Source organism: Dermacentor andersoni, chromosome 7 (assembly GCF_023375885.2).
Source record: "Dermacentor andersoni chromosome 7, qqDerAnde1_hic_scaffold, whole genome shotgun sequence".
NCBI lineage: Eukaryota > Metazoa > Arthropoda > Arachnida > Ixodida > Ixodidae > Dermacentor > Dermacentor andersoni.
In genome coordinates this window covers 36,420,712-36,438,585 of record NC_092820.1, presented here as the reverse complement: position 1 = coordinate 36,438,585, position 17,874 = coordinate 36,420,712, and the positions used below count along the sequence as shown (strand labels likewise).

At 42.6% G+C, this 17,874-nt stretch overlaps 2 protein-coding genes and 1 long non-coding RNA gene across 5 annotated transcripts in view; 2 read left to right on the top strand and 1 right to left on the bottom strand.

Moving 5' to 3' along the window:
• Positions 1–17,874, top strand: part of LOC129385933 (uncharacterized) — a 164,286-nt gene that overhangs the window by 44,530 nt on the left and 101,882 nt on the right. The window lies entirely within an intron of this gene.
• Positions 4,708–6,672, top strand: LOC140219244 (uncharacterized). Its single transcript, XM_072289051.1, has 3 exons — positions 4,708–5,178; positions 5,332–5,539; positions 6,131–6,672. The coding sequence occupies exons 1-3, from the start codon at positions 4,708–4,710 to the stop codon at positions 6,526–6,528; spliced, it is 1,077 nt and encodes a 358-aa protein (XP_072145152.1). The 3' UTR covers positions 6,529–6,672.
• On the bottom strand, positions 12,262–16,303 carry LOC129385934 (uncharacterized). The gene is made up of 3 exons (XR_008613404.2): positions 15,895–16,303; positions 14,999–15,144; positions 12,262–12,330 (listed from the first exon to the last, which is right to left on the bottom strand). It is a non-coding gene; the product is annotated as an uncharacterized lncRNA (long non-coding RNA).

The window sequence follows — 17,874 nt, the reverse complement described above, 5'->3', positions numbered from 1 at the left end:
CCATGACATGAATATGACATCTGTGTGATGCAGGTCATCAAACAGCCACCTACATCTTAGTGCCCTCATGGTCGTTTTCTTAACTTGCTATGTACTAAAATTGGCATAATATGAGAAGAGTGTAGGAGGAACAGAAATGATAGGTCGTGACCTGAATGTCATGACATACGTACCACGTAGATCATGAAAGAGCCACCTACATCCTGTTATCTACCAAAATTGTCATAGTATAACAGCGTGCATGACGAACATGATAAATCATGGCATGAATGTCAGGATGTGCGAGTCATGTAGGTTATGGAAGAGCCAGGTAGGTCTTGGTGCTCGCATGCTGGTTTCGTCAACTTGGTAGGCTCGTCGCACACTGCTTCGCACAACATCGATTTCCAAGTAGGTGGGATCTGCCGGCTTTTTTCAAAATTGTTTTCTACAGCAGGAAGGAAGGGGGAGCCCAATAGCGGTTCCCTGGTCTTTCTCGGTTGCAGCCTTATTTGTCCAGGATCCGGCACCGTATTCGGGCTCCTCGAGGCACGCGCTTGGGAGAATAAAAACTAGTTTTTTATCTGCCTTCTACTGTTGATAGCAATCTGCCTGTAGGCCTGCCACAGGACGCGTCCCATGGACCATTGGGGCTCGTTTCGATCCCTGTACTTTCATTGAAGACCAGCACAATGCAAGTAGCACATGCCCAGCGCTCCGAGTCAGCGTCAACGTGTTTCGTCATGAAGCGGTACCAACCAGTCCCCCATCTGCAGTGACGCACGTCGTCGTGGAAGAGGTTGGTTAAACACCGGCACCTATGTACAGATTCGCATATACTCAGTTGCCCAAGTTGGTTCGGTCATTGGTTTCGAACTCGTTTACCGCAGCACACAAACCCGCTGTGCTAACGATGAATTATTCATGAACTCGTGAATTTCACTGCAACATATTTGAGCGATTTGTACGATGCCATTCATAGTCTTGGCTCTCGTCAAACCAAAGTGCCAATTTTCTTGCTTGGTGATTTTAATATGTCGAATATTATGTGGGGCAATGATCCCCCCACAGTGTACCCTAACTCCTCCATGGCATTTCTCAGCATTCTACAATACCTTTTCGCTGACCCAAATCGTTAGGGAACCAACAAGAATATCAACGTGTGTTTCCAATACACTTGACCTTGTTTTTACTAACCGACCCTATCTTATTTCCGACATAACATGCTTGCCAGGTATCAGTGATCATTGCCTACTTTCATTTCAAGTTTTCCTCGAGCGACCTAAACCGATTAAAAAGACGAAGACATTAACAAATTATAACAAGGCTGACTTTCTTTCAATTATTAATGAACTCGCATTGTTGCTTGATGAATACTTGCATGAATTTGAATGACGTAATGTTCAGTGAAACTGGAGTGTCTTTGTTAGTAATGTGACTGAATCAATAGATAGGCAGATCCCTGTTCACACGATCACCTCTAATCTAAAACAAAATGCTATAATCGTCAGCTAACACGTTTGTCTAATAAAAAAAGTGCCTGTATAAATCAGCTAAACTAAGCTGTACCAATGCTCGTTCGTCAGCCCACAGAGTGCCGATGAGTACGCGCAGGCCCTAAAATACGCCAAAGATAGCTTCCTAAGCAGCACATTACCTTCTTTACTTAAAACTAACCCTAAACAATTTTGACGCATGGCTAATTTTAAAGGTAAAAATATAATAGCGCTCAGTAACCTTAATGGTGACGCTATTGCGGCGAAACTGTGTCCGGGAGTACTAAATGAAGTTTTCGCAAAACATTTTTCGTTGCCTAGCAATTCCACTCCTCCACAGCTACGACCACATGACCATGATGTAATGTTCCCTCTCTTTATCAGCTATGATGGTGTCGCAAGCATTACTAGGTCACTAAAACCATACTCTGCGCCGGTTAGTGATCAGATTAACGTGAAATTCATTCAAAGCACAGTTTGCTACATATCAATCATCTTAACTAACTTTTCCAGCAATCATTGCACGATGGTTATCTTCCATCCGATTGGAAAGTCGGGAAGGTTATTCCAATCCATAAATCAGGCAATAAGCATTCCCCTCTAAATTACAGAGCAATTTCACTCACAAGTCTACCTTGTAAGATACTACAGCATATATTGACTTCTCACCTAGCTAGTTTTTTCGAGTCGCATTCATTTTTCGAACCATCACAGTATGCATTTCGCCAATCATACTCGTATGAAACTCAACTAACACTTTTTGCACACAAACTAAACACCACTCTTGACAATAGGTCCTTGGTTGACTGCATTTTTCTTGACCTTTCTAAAGGCTCCTAAAGAGTGTGTCACAAACTGCTCATTTATAAATTACGACTACCTAAGCTGCTCGATCCCTGCATTTTAATCTTGATTGAAAATATTCTTGATAACTGTTTTCAGTTTTTTCAGCTAACGGCGCGAATTCTGATGAATACACAGTCCATTCTGGTGTACCGCAGGGCTCGGTCCTGTTCTTTTCCTCATTTAAATTAGCGATTTACAATCTTGCGTTTCCTCATCCGTTCATTTGTTTGCGGATGATTGCGTAACTTTCCGAGAAATAACGACGCCACTCTTCTTTAAGCTGATATTAACGCAGTCTTTGAGTGGTGTGATACATGGCTTATGGAACTAAACATTAAAACTGCAAATTCATGCGAGCGTCTAGAAAGATAACTACTTTACCCCTTTATCGCTTAAATAATGCACTATTGGAGAGTGTATCTTCATATAAGTATATCGGAGTTCACATCAGTAGCAATCTAACATGGGATACTAACATCTCTGATGTTGCCTGCAACGCTAATCGCACGCTCAGATATCTTCGTTGTAACTTCGCAAAATTGCTTTCGTCTCTCACACTAAGGCTATATAAAACACTCCTTCGCCCTAAGTTAGAATATGCCGCTTCGGTTTGGGATCCGCATTATAATAATTTGGTACATGCGCTTGAAATGGTGCAAGACAATTCGGTCCGTTTTATACTCTCTAATTACAATCGAATCGCGAGCATCACAGTGATGAAAGCTAACCTTAAACTACCTACGCTTGTTTCTGGACGTGCGATGCTTCGCTTAAGCCTTCTTCACAAGCTGTATTATTATCCTTACATTGGCGATTTACTGATACTTCCTCCCCATTACTTTTTGCACCGTCTGGATCATGCTGATAAAGTTGGCATTCCGTTGTGTAAAACAGAATCACTCCTACAGTCCTGCATACCACGAACATCAAATGATTGGAACGGCTTTCCCAAATTGGTAGTAACAATTTCAGATCATGAAAAATTTGTGACATCGTTAGCTAATGCTCTGAAAGATCTTGTTGTATTCTGTCTCTTTATAGCTAATATTGTATACATAGAAACACTGGACTGCTTTTTCGTACATATAGTATTTTTCGTAACATGTTCTCTGCCTCTTCATAACTATTATCGCATAATTAGAATCATTGTACTGCTTCTTGTAGGTTAAAAATTGTTGTTTTTCTCTATTTTAACCACTCCGCTCTGTAATGTCGGTTGACCCTGAGGGCATCAGATATAAACAAATAAATAAATAAATAAATTTGATCGCGGACTACTCACCAACCCAAGTTCGTGAGGAAACCGTTAGATGCAAACATACATACAAAATTAGATAGGTTGATAGATATATAGATAGATATGTAAATACACAGACAGACAGACAGACAGACAGACAGACAGACAGACAGACAGACAGACAGACAGACAGACAGACAGACAGACAAACAGACAGACAGACAGATAGATACATCCATAGATAGATAGATAGATAGATAGATAGATAGATAGATAGATAGATAGATAGATAGATAGATAGATAGATAGATAGATAGATAGATAGATAGATAGATAGATAGATAGATAGATAGATAGATAGATATGCGGATTCGGAAAGTGCGTGAGGTAGCCTAAGAATGCTAACGCTTCCAAGAATTTGATATTGCCGTTGTTTACTCATACTGCACACGGAAGCACCGTGTTACCGGCTACCCATCACGCGCCCCCACTAACGCGCCGAAGCAAGTCGACGAGGATGACGACGCCATCCTGGGAACAATACTCGCGGAAGACTTCGTTGAACAGCAGGAGTTATCAGGAGCAGGAGTTAAGAAGCGTCGTGGAGCAAGGCAACACCCCCTTTGTCGGCAGGGCACTTAAGCGAGGATTGTTTTTGTTTTCCCCGAAAAACGACGTCGTCGTAAAGGATAACTTCTCTCCAGTTCGCACCAGCTCCCTTGTTCCCTCAGCTCGGCGTCCAGAGGTTCTTCACGCACTACATCACAATACGGCCGCTGGCACCTCTCATTCTCCCGACATTAGAGAGTTTTAGTATAGCGTAAAATCCTTGCGTTAGCGTTAGCGTGCCACGCAACGCTAACGCAAAGAAAGACTGCACTGCGCGGCACAAGGCAGTGTTTTAGAATAGCAGAACGGAGCAAAACGCTAACGCTAACGCAAACATATACGGCGCCATCTAGACGTAAAAACACAAAGTACTGGAAAGCCAAATCCACACAAAATGTCGAGCTGATCCAATGCCGAATCCGCAAGTGTGTCCCTAAGTCAAGCTTATCCAAAGCCACAATCGCTGCGTTAATTGCGCATCTATGTCTTGGGTTTCAGTGTTGTTATATTGAGGGTCGCGTAACACCGATTATTCTTAGCATGCCGCGATCGAGTGTTCTGTGGGACCCATATTACCTGTCCTTTTTAAGTTGGGATGATATAGATGCCCTCCTGCTTCGCGAACGAGAGCGACCGCGCAGGTTGTACGTGTCCTCAAGAAGCGGCCTGCTCAACATCGAGGCCATTCCGGAAAGTACGTTTCGCCGGCAATTTCGCTTCCAGAAAGCAGATTTCCCACTTCTTCTCAGTGCCCTGCAGATACCGGAACATGTGACGAGCGCTCAGGGAGTGCGCGTCTCGGGCTACGAAGCGCTGTGCATGTGTCTGCGAAGGCTGGCGTATCCAAACCGGTTATGTGATCTCCAGGAATACTTTGCGAGGCACTATTCCGTGATTTCAAGTGCCACAAACAAAGTAATGCTCCATGTAGAAAGCAAGTTTGGCCTTCTCCTAGATGAACTCACCGTTCATCAGTGGTTGACGCACGAGAACTTGGAAGCAATGAGCGAGGTAAGCGTTCCTCGTTTGAATGTGATATTGTTTTCAGCAACGCGTGCTCCATCCACGGTGCCGCAAAATTTATCTCATCTACGTAATGTTCAGTTATCTCAGCCGATTTTTGTTTCTTTTCTGCAGCGTCACCGTTTGTTCTTTCGTTTACAGGCGGTTCATCGTAAAGGTGCGCCTTTGAAGAATTCCTGGGCCTTCATAAACGGAACGGTGCGACCCATTTCCAGACCGTCACAAGATCAGCGCATTTATTTTTCTGGGCACAAGCGGGTACATGCCTTAAAGTACCAATCGTTAATGTGCCCAAACGGCTTGATATGCGAGCTGGATGGCCCGTACCCCGGGAGCAGGCATGATGCTGGTACGTTATCAAGTGTTCGTATATCTATTAGTAAGTCAAGATATGAATATATGTTTACGATATGGCAACCCTGTAAAGGTACTAACCAGATATTACAAAGAATTAAGAACGCAGTTAAAGTGTGCATTGAAATTTATATTGAAGTTCATATCGGCTTGTGAGCTTTACGGGAATGGTTCCTGTATTTTTATTGGCCCTTAAGCACCACTAGCCAAACTTATTTGTGTGTGGTCTAATGGAAGCTCTTCTTTTGACTTATGTTCCTCGTTATGTAAAAGAAAAAAATGTGTGCAACTCATTTTACCTGCGCTTAACATGTTTGCATAGTTGTCTAATATGCTCAAGGTAAGGTAATCAGGTACCAGGGTGCAGTACCTAAATGAAATAAGTTTGCCTACATGCAATACTTTTTTTCTGGGACCTTTTGTTAGTACCATTTGATCCCAATTATGATGTGCACAGACCGGTTTTCAGTTGCTTCTCTGGCACACATCTTGTACTTGTGTTTCATCGCAATAAACTTGTTTATTTCAATGGTTATTCGCATGTTTAATTTCTGCTGCTATGCTTGTTTTCATGCTTCATGTGCAGGGATCCTCCGGGAGAGCGGGCTCTATGAAAAGCTTGAACAGCTGAATGGAGACAACCACCAATTTGTCTTGTATGGCGACCCTGCCTATCCACTCCGTCAGCTACTCATGAGACCATATGGGGGGGCAAGGCTAACAAAACAACAGCAGGATTTTAATATTGCTATGAGCAGCGTCAGACAGTCAGTTGAATGGGGGTTTGGGAAGATCATCTCTCAATTTGCCTTCCTAGATTTAAAAAAAAACCAGAAAATACTACTTCAGGCCATACCTCGTATGTACAGAGTGGCCGTCCTACTCATCAATTGCCACGCTTGTCTTTATGGTAACCAGGTGTCTTCATATTTTGACCTGCAGCCTCCTTGTCTTCTGGATTACCTGAAGCCTGCCACGCAATAGTCAGTGGAACAAATTGCATATGTTTAAGTTTAAATGCATAAGTTTAGCGTTGTAGTGTGTATATAGTAATTTCTAAACTGTTTCATAAAACGTGCAAGTGCCTCCAACAACACACTTTTTTTAAGAATAAAGCAACAGCACACACTTGTTTCTTTTGGTTATGTTTATTGCATAGAAACTTTGCTTGCAAGCGTGTAGAGAACTCGCAACAAGGCTTGCTGATTTGAGCTTAGGATTTCATTCAGTTGCTCTCTTTGCTTGAGCTCGCGTTCCCGCAGCTCCATTTCTCTCTCACGGAGCTTACACTCCTTCTCCATCTTACTCTGTCGGAACTCATATTTTCTCTCCGATTTTCGGTCCTTCATCTGTAATTCCTCTCTCCTCAAAGCTATTTTTTCAAGCTCCACCTCTATAGCTTTTTCTTTTAGTTGCCTCTCATGGCACCACCTTTTTTCTAGGAAGTCATGGTCCGCATTGCCAGCTGCAGTGTTGGTCCTCTTCCGTCCTGCATTGAACATTTTGGATAGTGTTAACGTAATGGAGAAATACCGCTACGTTTTCACAATCAGTTTTCAGTGTAGCCTGTACATAATTCATTTTTCACATCACACGTCCAACGTTCGTAGGCATGTGGCACTACCGTCTTTGATATATGCATTTATAAAAATGATTTCGAATAAGTGTAACGCCGCATGCCTGTACTCGGATGATGCCAGCAGTTGAGAGACAGCACATTAGACTGTCAAGCAGGAACGTAAACTAAGTTTTGAAGTACAAAAGCCAAATTACAAGATTCAGATAAGGTCTGTTTTGACCGTAAATTGTCATTTTCGTCAGTGTCTCGACTCTTAAAAAATGCAGCATGTCACGTGCTGAATAATACTTACTGCTACCACCCTGGTTCCTAGCTGTGCGGCCTGTGTCGTCCTTCTGTGTTGTCGATGGACCGCTGATGCCGCTAGGGCCTGCTTGTGGGCTGGCATCGCATGGTGGCAGATCTGGAAGGTCTGTATACATTTCGTCTAAAAGATCCTGGGCCGTTTCGCCTGCCTCCTCGACACTTAAAGAAGGAGTCCCAAGTTCTGCAACAAAAAGTAGCACATGTGCAGTTACTTGGCAATTGTTGTATATATGTAGCGTGACACAAGTGAATACGAAGTATGCATATTCATGGAACGTTACCACTTCCTCACTCTTTCGCAATGACATTCTTACAAATTAAAGTGCTATTCTTGGGAAAAAAGTATTTCAAATGTACGGTGTAACTTCGCATGCGTTAATAGGGCAGATCACTAGAATTAAACATTTTAACAGGTTAAAGCAAGCACGAAAGACAAGCTCAGAGGGGCAGCATCAGTGATCACGGTATTGCATCAGCTCCTGTTTCTGGAGCACTTTGAAATGCTGATGCATTGTCACCGTGTACACTACTACGAACGAAAATGTACCTGAATCATCAACATCCGATGCCAGTGGTTGAAAACTAGCAGCAGCAGTGTCGCGGAGGGCTGCGGCGGCTTGGCGCGCTGCTGCTGACAGCTTTATTTTATTACGTACCCGTGCGCTTGCGCCAAGTCCCATATTTCTTGCAGTAGATGTGTTTTTTCAGTGTATTGTTCTTCTGTCCCGGACCTGCAAAGTTTCAATGCGTTACAGTTGTATGCTTCATTGCACACATGACTACACACACACGTGCGTGTGTGTTATCACGTAGTAGTGACGGTGAAGAAAACAGTCGTAAAACTATGAATGCCGAAACCGATCCCAGCACCACGACGGCCGAAACGGCCGTCGTGGTGCTGGGATGACCAGTGTTGGGGAGAGTGCTCGCGAGGGTGCCCTTGGTGGGAGGCGGGGGGGGATGTTACAGGGTCGCGCCGACGTTTTTGTGTTAGTGAAACAAGCGAGAGTCTACCTGGCTGTGCGTCCTTTTCTTCGTTTCGCCATGTCGCCAAGGCCATGGACATACACCGAGGGTAGGTTGCCCTTCACGCGGTTTATGTTATTCCCCGTATTCTGAATGTGCCATGACTCCAGTAGTAGTCTCCAGTAGGTACGTGGATGATTGTTTTTGCATCGTGAAGACGAGCCAAGTCGAAAACTTGCAGAAACACTTAGACTCCATAGACCCGGGTATACAGTTCACATATGAGCGCGAACAGAGCGGATCACTCCCATTCTTAGATGTACAAGTTACACGGAAAGACGGCATTCTAAAATTTTTAGTCTACCGAAAACCAACCCACACAGGCTGCTATCTTCATTTCCAATCCGACCATCCGGCAAACCACAAGGCGTCTGTTGTAAATTCTTTATTCAAACGAGCCAAAACTCATTCCTCATCAGAATCGGATCAAAAGAAAGAAAAAAGAACGGTTCTCAACGAACTTGAGAGGAATGGCTACACAGATGACTTCATTCAAAAAACAGCCAGACAACAAAAAAGAAGCAAAATGCGGGACCTTCAGCCGTTGACTTCTCCCCAACCCCAGAAGCGAGTGCCCATCCCGTACGTCAGAGGCACCAGCGAAGCGCTCAGCCGAATATTTGAAAAAGAAGGCCTCAAAGTGGCGCACAAACCAATAAACACTTTTAATATCCTCCTCCCTAAACCAAAAGATCGTCCACCTAAAGAAAAAGCTCAAGGCGTCGTCTACAAAATCAGTTGTGCCGACTGTCCGGCCTCGTACATCGGGGAAACCAAAAATCTAAAAGAAAGGATCAGACAACACGAGAACGACGTCAGAACATTCAACCGTATTCGCAGCGCCGTCGCTGAACACTCTGAAGGCGCCGACCACAAAATTGCTTTCCAGGAAACTGAAACCCTTCAAACAGAGACGAACTGGCGAAACAGACTACTACTGGAGTCATGGCACATTCAGAATACGGGGAATAACATAAACCGCGTGAAGGGCAACCTACCCACGGTGTATGTCCATGGCCTTGGCGACATGACGAAAAGAAGAAAAGGACGCACAACCAGGTAGCCTCCCGCTTGTTTCACCAACACAAAAACGTCGGCGCGACCTTGTAATTCCCCCCCCCCCCCCCCGCCTCCCATCAAGGGCACCCTCGCGAGCACTCTCCCCAGCACCGGTCATCCCAGCACCACGACGGCCGTCAACAACCCCTCCCCTTTTGTTTCCCCCCCACCTTTCCGTCTGTGATGAGTCTCCCCACCTCCCGTGCTCCCCCTTCCTTTCTTTACAAAAGACGCTTTAAAGGGACACTAAAGTGAAAAATGATTTCTTCTGCATCAGTAAATTATCGTTCTACAACAACAAAAACACCACTCTTGCAAAGATAAGACGTTTGTTAAGCCAGAAAAAGCGCAAGAACGAAATACGGGTGGCGACGCCTACTTAAGTTTCCGCACCTGGGGGCTGTGACGTCTTGGATTTTGATGGCATCTTCTAGGGCCTACTAATTATGTATAGCGGTACAGATTGACTACACTGTGTTCTAAAGGAACCAAATATTAAACATGACAAGTTTCGGGAACCTTTATTCAGGCAAAGCTGCCCAAATGCGAAAAGATACTTTGGAATCCCCGACGTCCCGCTGACGTACCAGCGCTGCGGTTCTGGTGTGAAATTTAAATACTGATATTTTGACCTTCATTTTCTCATCTAATAATCAAACAATTCTTTTTAATTACTGCCTGCAGGGTTCTCAAACAATGCTTCATTAGTCTAAACTGATTTATTGTTACGCTTTAGTGCCCCTTTGAAAGCGGCACACCGCCACCCCCCGAAGGACAACCCACTGAAGAAGGAGCCCAATGGGCTCCGAAACGTCAGGCTAATAAAATTCAGTTATTTGGTTGGAGTCAGTCTCAAGTCCTAAACAAAAACAAATTACACTTTACACTCGAATCACAACGACAGCGGCGAACACACAGTTGGCGATTGTCGAAATCTGATCTGAAATTTCTAGACAATTCGCATCGCTCATACAATCAGATTACATAAGCGTCGGTGACAATACACAACGGATATAAGCATCGAGAACGTTCGAGAAACTTCCAATAAATGCAGGCGCGTCCTGCGCCTAGTGATAACGTTTAAAATTTGCTAGCAGGTGAAAAGCGGTCATCGGTGAAAGATAAACGAGGACACGTGTGAATATATAGGTAGTGCGTCCACTTTGTTTCTTTTGTCGTTTTGCAGCGAAGTCAGAGTGCGTCACTCGCGCTTCTAGGGAAAACACTTATCACAATCCAAAATCAACGCATTACTCTGCACTTTCTGGGCACGTATATCGTGACTGCAGCGGACCGCTAGTGGTGGTCAGTTAAAACGAAGAACATTCACTTGGTCTACGTCGCAAGAATGTTTAATTCTGAGAAAAGTAAGAGCACACTCTTAAAAAAAAGGTAGTCGCAAGCGACTCTTTTCGGGGTGTATCTGCTCGTCGCACATATGATGACCTTTTGGGTGGTAACACGTACTCTCTTGGAAATACAGTGCGGGTGACTCCCTCACAGTACCGGTGACTCTCTCCTGCAAGACTTACTGAGGTGTATGTATTACTCCCAAAGCAGGAGTTGATGCGAGTACCTCAGTGGTCCATGCAAGTACCCCTTGGTAGTCAGTGGTACCCCTTTGGAATGGCAACAATGACCCCTCCTAGGGTAGTCACCTGAAGACTCACAACGGTGGTGTACATGACTACCATGGCAAGAGTTGGTTAAACTACCTTTTGGGTGGTAACAGGTACTCTCTTGGAAATACAGTGTGGGCGACTCCCTCAGTACCGGTGACTCTCGCGCAAGAACTACGTATTGAGGTGTATGTATTACTCCCAAAGCAGGAGTTGATGTGACCTCAGTGGTCCATGCAAGTACCCCTTGGTAGTCAGTGGTACCCTTTGGAATGGCAACAATGAGCCTTCCTAGGGTAGTCATCTGAAGACTGACAATGGTGGTGTACATGATTACCATCACAAGAGTTGGTGAAACTACCTCCTGGTACTTAACCACACCCTTTGCAGCAACTGCTGTCACCTCTGCCTGGGTAGTCAATACGCTTCCATCAATACGCTACCCTAAGATGGAAGCTCACAACATAACAGATTTTAGTTTGCATGTGCAACAAATGCCTAGTTATTCAGCCACCATTATATGTTATGATAAACTGCAATACTATAAACAACTAAAAAAAACACTGAGCACATAGCACTACAGTGAGTGAAACACCAAGAACAAATATTTCACTACTATCACTGTATTAGCCTCGAATGCATCAACGGACTATACCTGGCAAAAACAGAAGACAACAGTCTGATTTGCTCAATTGGAATCAATGGCCAACCTTGAGAAACACTATAGTTCAGTTTACAAGGCATACTAAACAGCTTCAATATGTCCAAACTTATGAGGTAATGTAGCATTTCAGGCATTTGAACAAGGATTTAATCCTTTGCCACGACAAAGGGCTCATTTATTTCAATATGCCATGGAGGCATACATGGACAGAGGAATTAAATTTCAAGATTGATATTAAGCAACAAATTTACAATCTCACCAAATCAAAGCAATCATACAGCATCGATGCTAACGGAAGAAAAGAAATATGCCTAAAGACCAGATAAATGCAAAACCGGACATTATAAATAGCGCCAGTTCAATATCCCCGTAGTGCCTGCATAGTAAGTACATCCCATAACGTTTCAAATGTCCAACTTCTTGGCCATCATTTCAGCCAATTTGTCAAAAAAAGACTGTTGTCTCACCTCCTAAATGTTTCCGTTAGCACTGCCTCCATGTTTGCGTCAAATGCTGCCTGCTCCGGTTAAGATCTGAAAGAACACAACTGTTAAAACTTTGTAAACATTTTATTCAATAAGAATATGAACACATCACAGTAACCTTTAGAAAGAGCACATATAGTAATCACAAGGAACACTTATTTCTTATAAGCAGAGAATCCAGTTTACAGCAGGAAGAGAGGAGCCTGAGAATAGCTATAATGCATCCGTTGGTGTTCTCTTTGAACGAACCACAAATGGCCTTGCCATCAGGGCATATCACAAGCCTACACATGTGGATACACACTAGGCAGAACATATTTAAATAAGTATGAGGATATAAGTATAAGTTCATTTTCCAGATTCAACTGGAAGGTAGGTTTTTAGCAAAAAGCTGCCTGCACAGCTTGACTGTGTCCAGAAAACCCCTACAAGCAGTAGCACACGAGTGGTACAGGAAATCTTCAACAGACACACATAGAATAGTCAGATTCAATGAAGAGAAACATTCACTATTTATGCATACAGTATAACAATCTTTGCACAAAATTTGAACAATAAAATCGAAACGCTGAAATGGTCACACATATGTTCAGAAATAATAAAAGTAATAACCAAGCAAACATGCGGCATCTACTAGCAAAGCCCTAAAATCACATTTCAACAAAATATTTCCGCAGCTCAGCTTTGGTATACCCTTCTGTATGTTTATACGTGTTTAGAACATGGGGCAGGTTATAAGACAACACTTGTCATTTATAATTAGCGGAAAAACATGGTATATTCCATGTAATAATAGGTCTTGTGTGTATGTTAGCACGACGCCTGTCCAAAGATGCCAGAGTAGAATAAAAATCGGCAGTGGATGCCGTTGAAAAACAAATTTTTTGTAACAACTTAAAGTTATACAAATGATTGACGCGGACAATGTTATGTGCTTCAAAAGCACACTTGGAGGTAGCTGTATTATCAACATTAGCGATTATTCGAACAATTTTCTTTTGCAATACGAGAACCTTATTTATGTTTGTTTTGGTCATTGTGGCCCATACTAAACTGCAGTAGTTAAGGTGAGAATGTACATGGCTTCACTTTGCTGTAAGTAATTTGAGACAACAACTGTCTTCCAATAATGGGGCTCACTGCTGTGAACTTGTAGCATAATGGCCTCCAATGTCACATTTTCACATGAAATCTACAGAATGTTTCTATAATACATGAATGAAATGCAAGCTGTGATTCTATGGGGGAATGGCACTGAGCTAACGCCTACTAAACAATCTGTGTAAGTGTGAATGACAGCATCATTAACAGGACTACCCTGCTGCTTTGCAAGGAGTCACTCCATCTCAGTAACATCAAAAGTGGGTAGCGCGAATCACAGAGATGAGACAAAGTTCCATATAAGGGCCAGAATTATGTAGTATTGTTTATTGATCAAATAATGCTGACTATGTTCTGTCAAGTCAACAATGCCACAGAAAACAGCTAATTATAATGGCCACCGGCAACTCAGTGCTGTGACATACCACATCTAGCGACTGCCTCATAACACATGATCCTTTTGTATTACTCTAATGGCACTTTTCTTTTGCAGCAAGCACTTAAAGTATTAAAGTACTGCAATGCACTTGCAAAGCAGAGTTATTTCCCCGTAGTGGGATCAAGACCCCATAATAGAAAGGACACCACAGGTACAGCGTAGATGAAGTGTATTCTGCAGTACTGTATAAGTGCTGAAGCTTCCTTCTTGGTACTGCTGAGTCATTTTCATGCTGCCTAGTTCCCGTTTCGTGGTCTCACAAAGATTGTGGAATGATCAACACATTGCAACTAGAGTCGCTAAAGTTATACATTCACATTCATTGGAACCACTTTATTTGTTTAACCCTTTAATGACCACACATATAGATACAAAACAAATTATTTTATACCTAAATGTGCAAAAGACATTGAGAATAAGCATAATCAACGAAAATAAAGGATATGTTGTAGAAACGCCTTTAGTAGTATGGGGAAGTGGGCTTCTCCCCAAGCGACATATGGCTGCGTTTGGAATCTGTACAGAGAGCTCTTTGCATAATGTGTACTGTAGGTGTACATTTCTTCGCATTGTGTGTCTGAGGTCACAACAGCAGGAGATCTTGCACTGGTCTGTCTCCTCTGACCGTGCTTTCCAAAGAAAACGAGTCCCATGTCTTTTTTTTCCCCATCCTGTGTTCCTGCTCTAAACCGACAAATGACACTTGCTGCCAGTCATTCAGTGCTGGCTCAATACATTTACCAAGGAATTTCTTACCCAATGCCAAAAATCAGCAAGAAAAATTCATATTTTTTGGTATACTGTATGCAGAACTCCTCAATGAAGGGTTAAAACAACTGAAGTGTCAGAGCAACATAGCCACACACTTTTCACTACATCTTAGCATGTATATCAATATAAATCACAGTACGAATGCTCTATTACTAGTCTATAAATGCATCTACCACTACATCTTGAACTAATGTTTCACTCTAGGTTCTCTTAATCTCTGATGACAGCATTGCAGATATGGTTGCTATAGCCGGATTGCATGTTTGCATTTGTTAAAGAAAAAATGCAAATGAAACGAACAAGTACATCAAGAGAAGCAACTAAATGTTTCAACTAAGCCACATAACAAAGAAAGGAGAGTCAGTTTATCTCATGAAATATGCATGCAAACTTCCAGCTGATCACCTGTCTTCAAAATCCAGATTTTGAGCATGTGTCACAATTTCGCTTGCCTTTCTTGCTTTCACTTCTGCATCGACTTCAGGGCATCCTGGTGGCATTGACTTTCGCGTGTTTTTGTACTTGTTTCTTAGGCACATATACCATGAGAACTGGAATGAAATGAAAGCAATTGACTTTACATACCTAATCAACAGTTCAATGGCTTACAGTTTTCAGGTTTTGAAAGAAACTGCAAACACAGTACAGTTAAACATGGAGTTGCCCTGACCGTAGCTTGCTTTTTGCACTGTTTCCTTCACATTCCAAAATGTACCAAGTGAGCTATTTTAGCACACCTTTCAACACAATATCTGAGAATTACTTTCAGTATTGGTGTTGGTCAAAACTTTAATGCATGAAAATGACTACAGGTACAAAAATATATTATTTAACCAAATACATATTTAGCTGAGCATGCAATTAATTTTACAAGAGGCGGCCATATGCATGCCAGATGCAGAGGTGCTGTTGATATCTTCATATTTAGTTAAGCTGCAAAGCTTTAAGAGCACCACATCTCTACTCAATCACAAGCACACAGACCTGAACAGCTGCAAGCAAGGATGGCCATAAACTTTACAAAGTACTAAGAAAGGCTTTGGCAGCATGCTTAATGTAAAAAAAATTAGGGGGTTTTATGCGCCAAAACCACGATCTGATTAAGAGGCATGACGTAGTGGGGCACTCCGGAAATTCGGATCACCTGGGGTTCTTTAACGTACACCTAAATCTAAGTACACGGGTGTTTTTGCATTATGCCCCCATCGAAATAAGGCTGCCTTGGCCAGGATATGCTTAACATCTCCTTTGTGCAGGGAGTGCAGGAGATAAAAAAAAAAGTTATAAGAAAATGCTCTTACATGGCCAAGGTGCAATGTGTCCCTCAGTGCTGGGTACTGGTTTACGAGGCTCCTTGCAGCAACATTGCACAATTTATTTGGGTACCTGATGTTTAAAAAAGCATGCATCAACCTTCGACATCAAACAATACACAAAAAACAATATGCAACAGCACTGTAGCGCAACCATTTCCATGAAATAATATCAAACAGTTGAACTGTGAGTCATCAGATGGGAGAATTTAAGTAAACTGCACCATGAAAGCATTAGGTGCGTGACAAGACCGAGGTTTGAGAATTGATCAGATGGATTTGACACAGGACATGGGTAACATTTAATCCTTTTGTCCTGCAATAGCCAAGATAAACTGATAATCATGACCAGAGTTCACAAACTGTTAAAATACTTTCACCAAACAAGATGTTATAAAAGGCTTTAATTAATATTTCAAATTAGCTTATTACTATCACATGCACACAAGGGAAAATTAGCCATGAATACAAATTTGAAGGAACATCTCCTAGAGGAATTCACAAGGGCAGCTTATTAAGCTAGTTGACCCATTATAGTGAGTGTACAGAGCAAAGGTTAAACGAGGACAGACACAAGCACTGACTACCAATGGAGGTTTTATTGCTGAATACACACAATAGTGATATAGCTATCCGAAAAATAACTACTAAAAAGGAGAACAAAGCAGACCATCAAGAGGCACACGAAGAAATGTAGAGTTGCATAAAAAATGCTGCCCGTAGGTTTGACTTCCTAGAAACTTGAGCTCTCTTTCTGATAAGGCAATGGATGGCTTGCTGATGCATGCACTCTGCTCCCATGCCAATTGTGCTACTTCAAGTATGATATGGGTAAGACCATCCCTTTGCTTGTGAATAACTGACATTCTTTCACACCAAGGAGTGCAGCCACGCATGCTAGTATGATGTGCCAAAAAAACTTTCTCTGCCATTGCGCACATTATATGCATGTTCGCACAACCTCTCATGAAGGCATATGGCAGTCTGCCCCATATAACAAGCGCCGCATGAAAGAGAAATTTCGTACACAAACTTTTATGTGGAGTCAACATGCCAAACCTTGCGCCTGACCTTGCAGATGCCTTTCTGACTGCCCTATCAGAAAAAGAGCTAAAGTTTTTCTGGAAGTCACGTGAACGGCCTGTATTTGTGATGCAATCTTACATTTTTTTTGTATCTCGATTTCCAGCGTCGTTCATTTTTTGCCCACTCGTCCGCTTTTCTTGTTTCTATCTTCAGAAGTTAATGTTTTTCAGATAGCTCTTTCACTTGCTTGTGTAAATTCGGCACATTGAATAATGATATCTCAGTTGACAGTCGGCACTTCTGTCTATGTACTCGTTTACCTTTGTGGTGTACGCTACCTATAAGAACTGTAACCAGCAGCTAAAGAAGCTTTATTCAACGCATCATTCTAGCGCCCTCGCCCACTCATTAACCCAAGTCTCATAGCAAGGAAACCACGGCGGATATTGCTCCATTGAAGCATGACAAATTATGACTGAGTGTTAACCTTTCTGTAGCTTTCATGACTGTTTTTTGTGAAGAAAGACGAATGGAAGTAGAAGAAATGCTGCTGGTGGTAACCGAACCCACAAATTTGACATGACGCATGCAGCGCTGCACCGATTCATCTAGCCATGACTGTCTTTCGCTCCTGGTAGCCAAACCCCCCATATTTCATATGAAACACGGTAATTGTTGTGACTTACATTGTCCGAGATGACGAATTGTAGGCAATCCATTCAATTTTCTTTTGAAGATTGCCAGGCACGCCTCCTGCTGTAATATTCCAGAGGTGTGCAGCAATGTCAATGGGCATCGGAGGCAGTGTGTATGTTGACAATTCCTTGTGCTGTCCTTTGACTGCATTCTCCACATGTCCAGCTGCACACCAGACAGCATTAAAAAGAGAAGTATGCATTGAAATCAACAAAATCCAGTGCTAGAAAAACAAAATATGTGGTA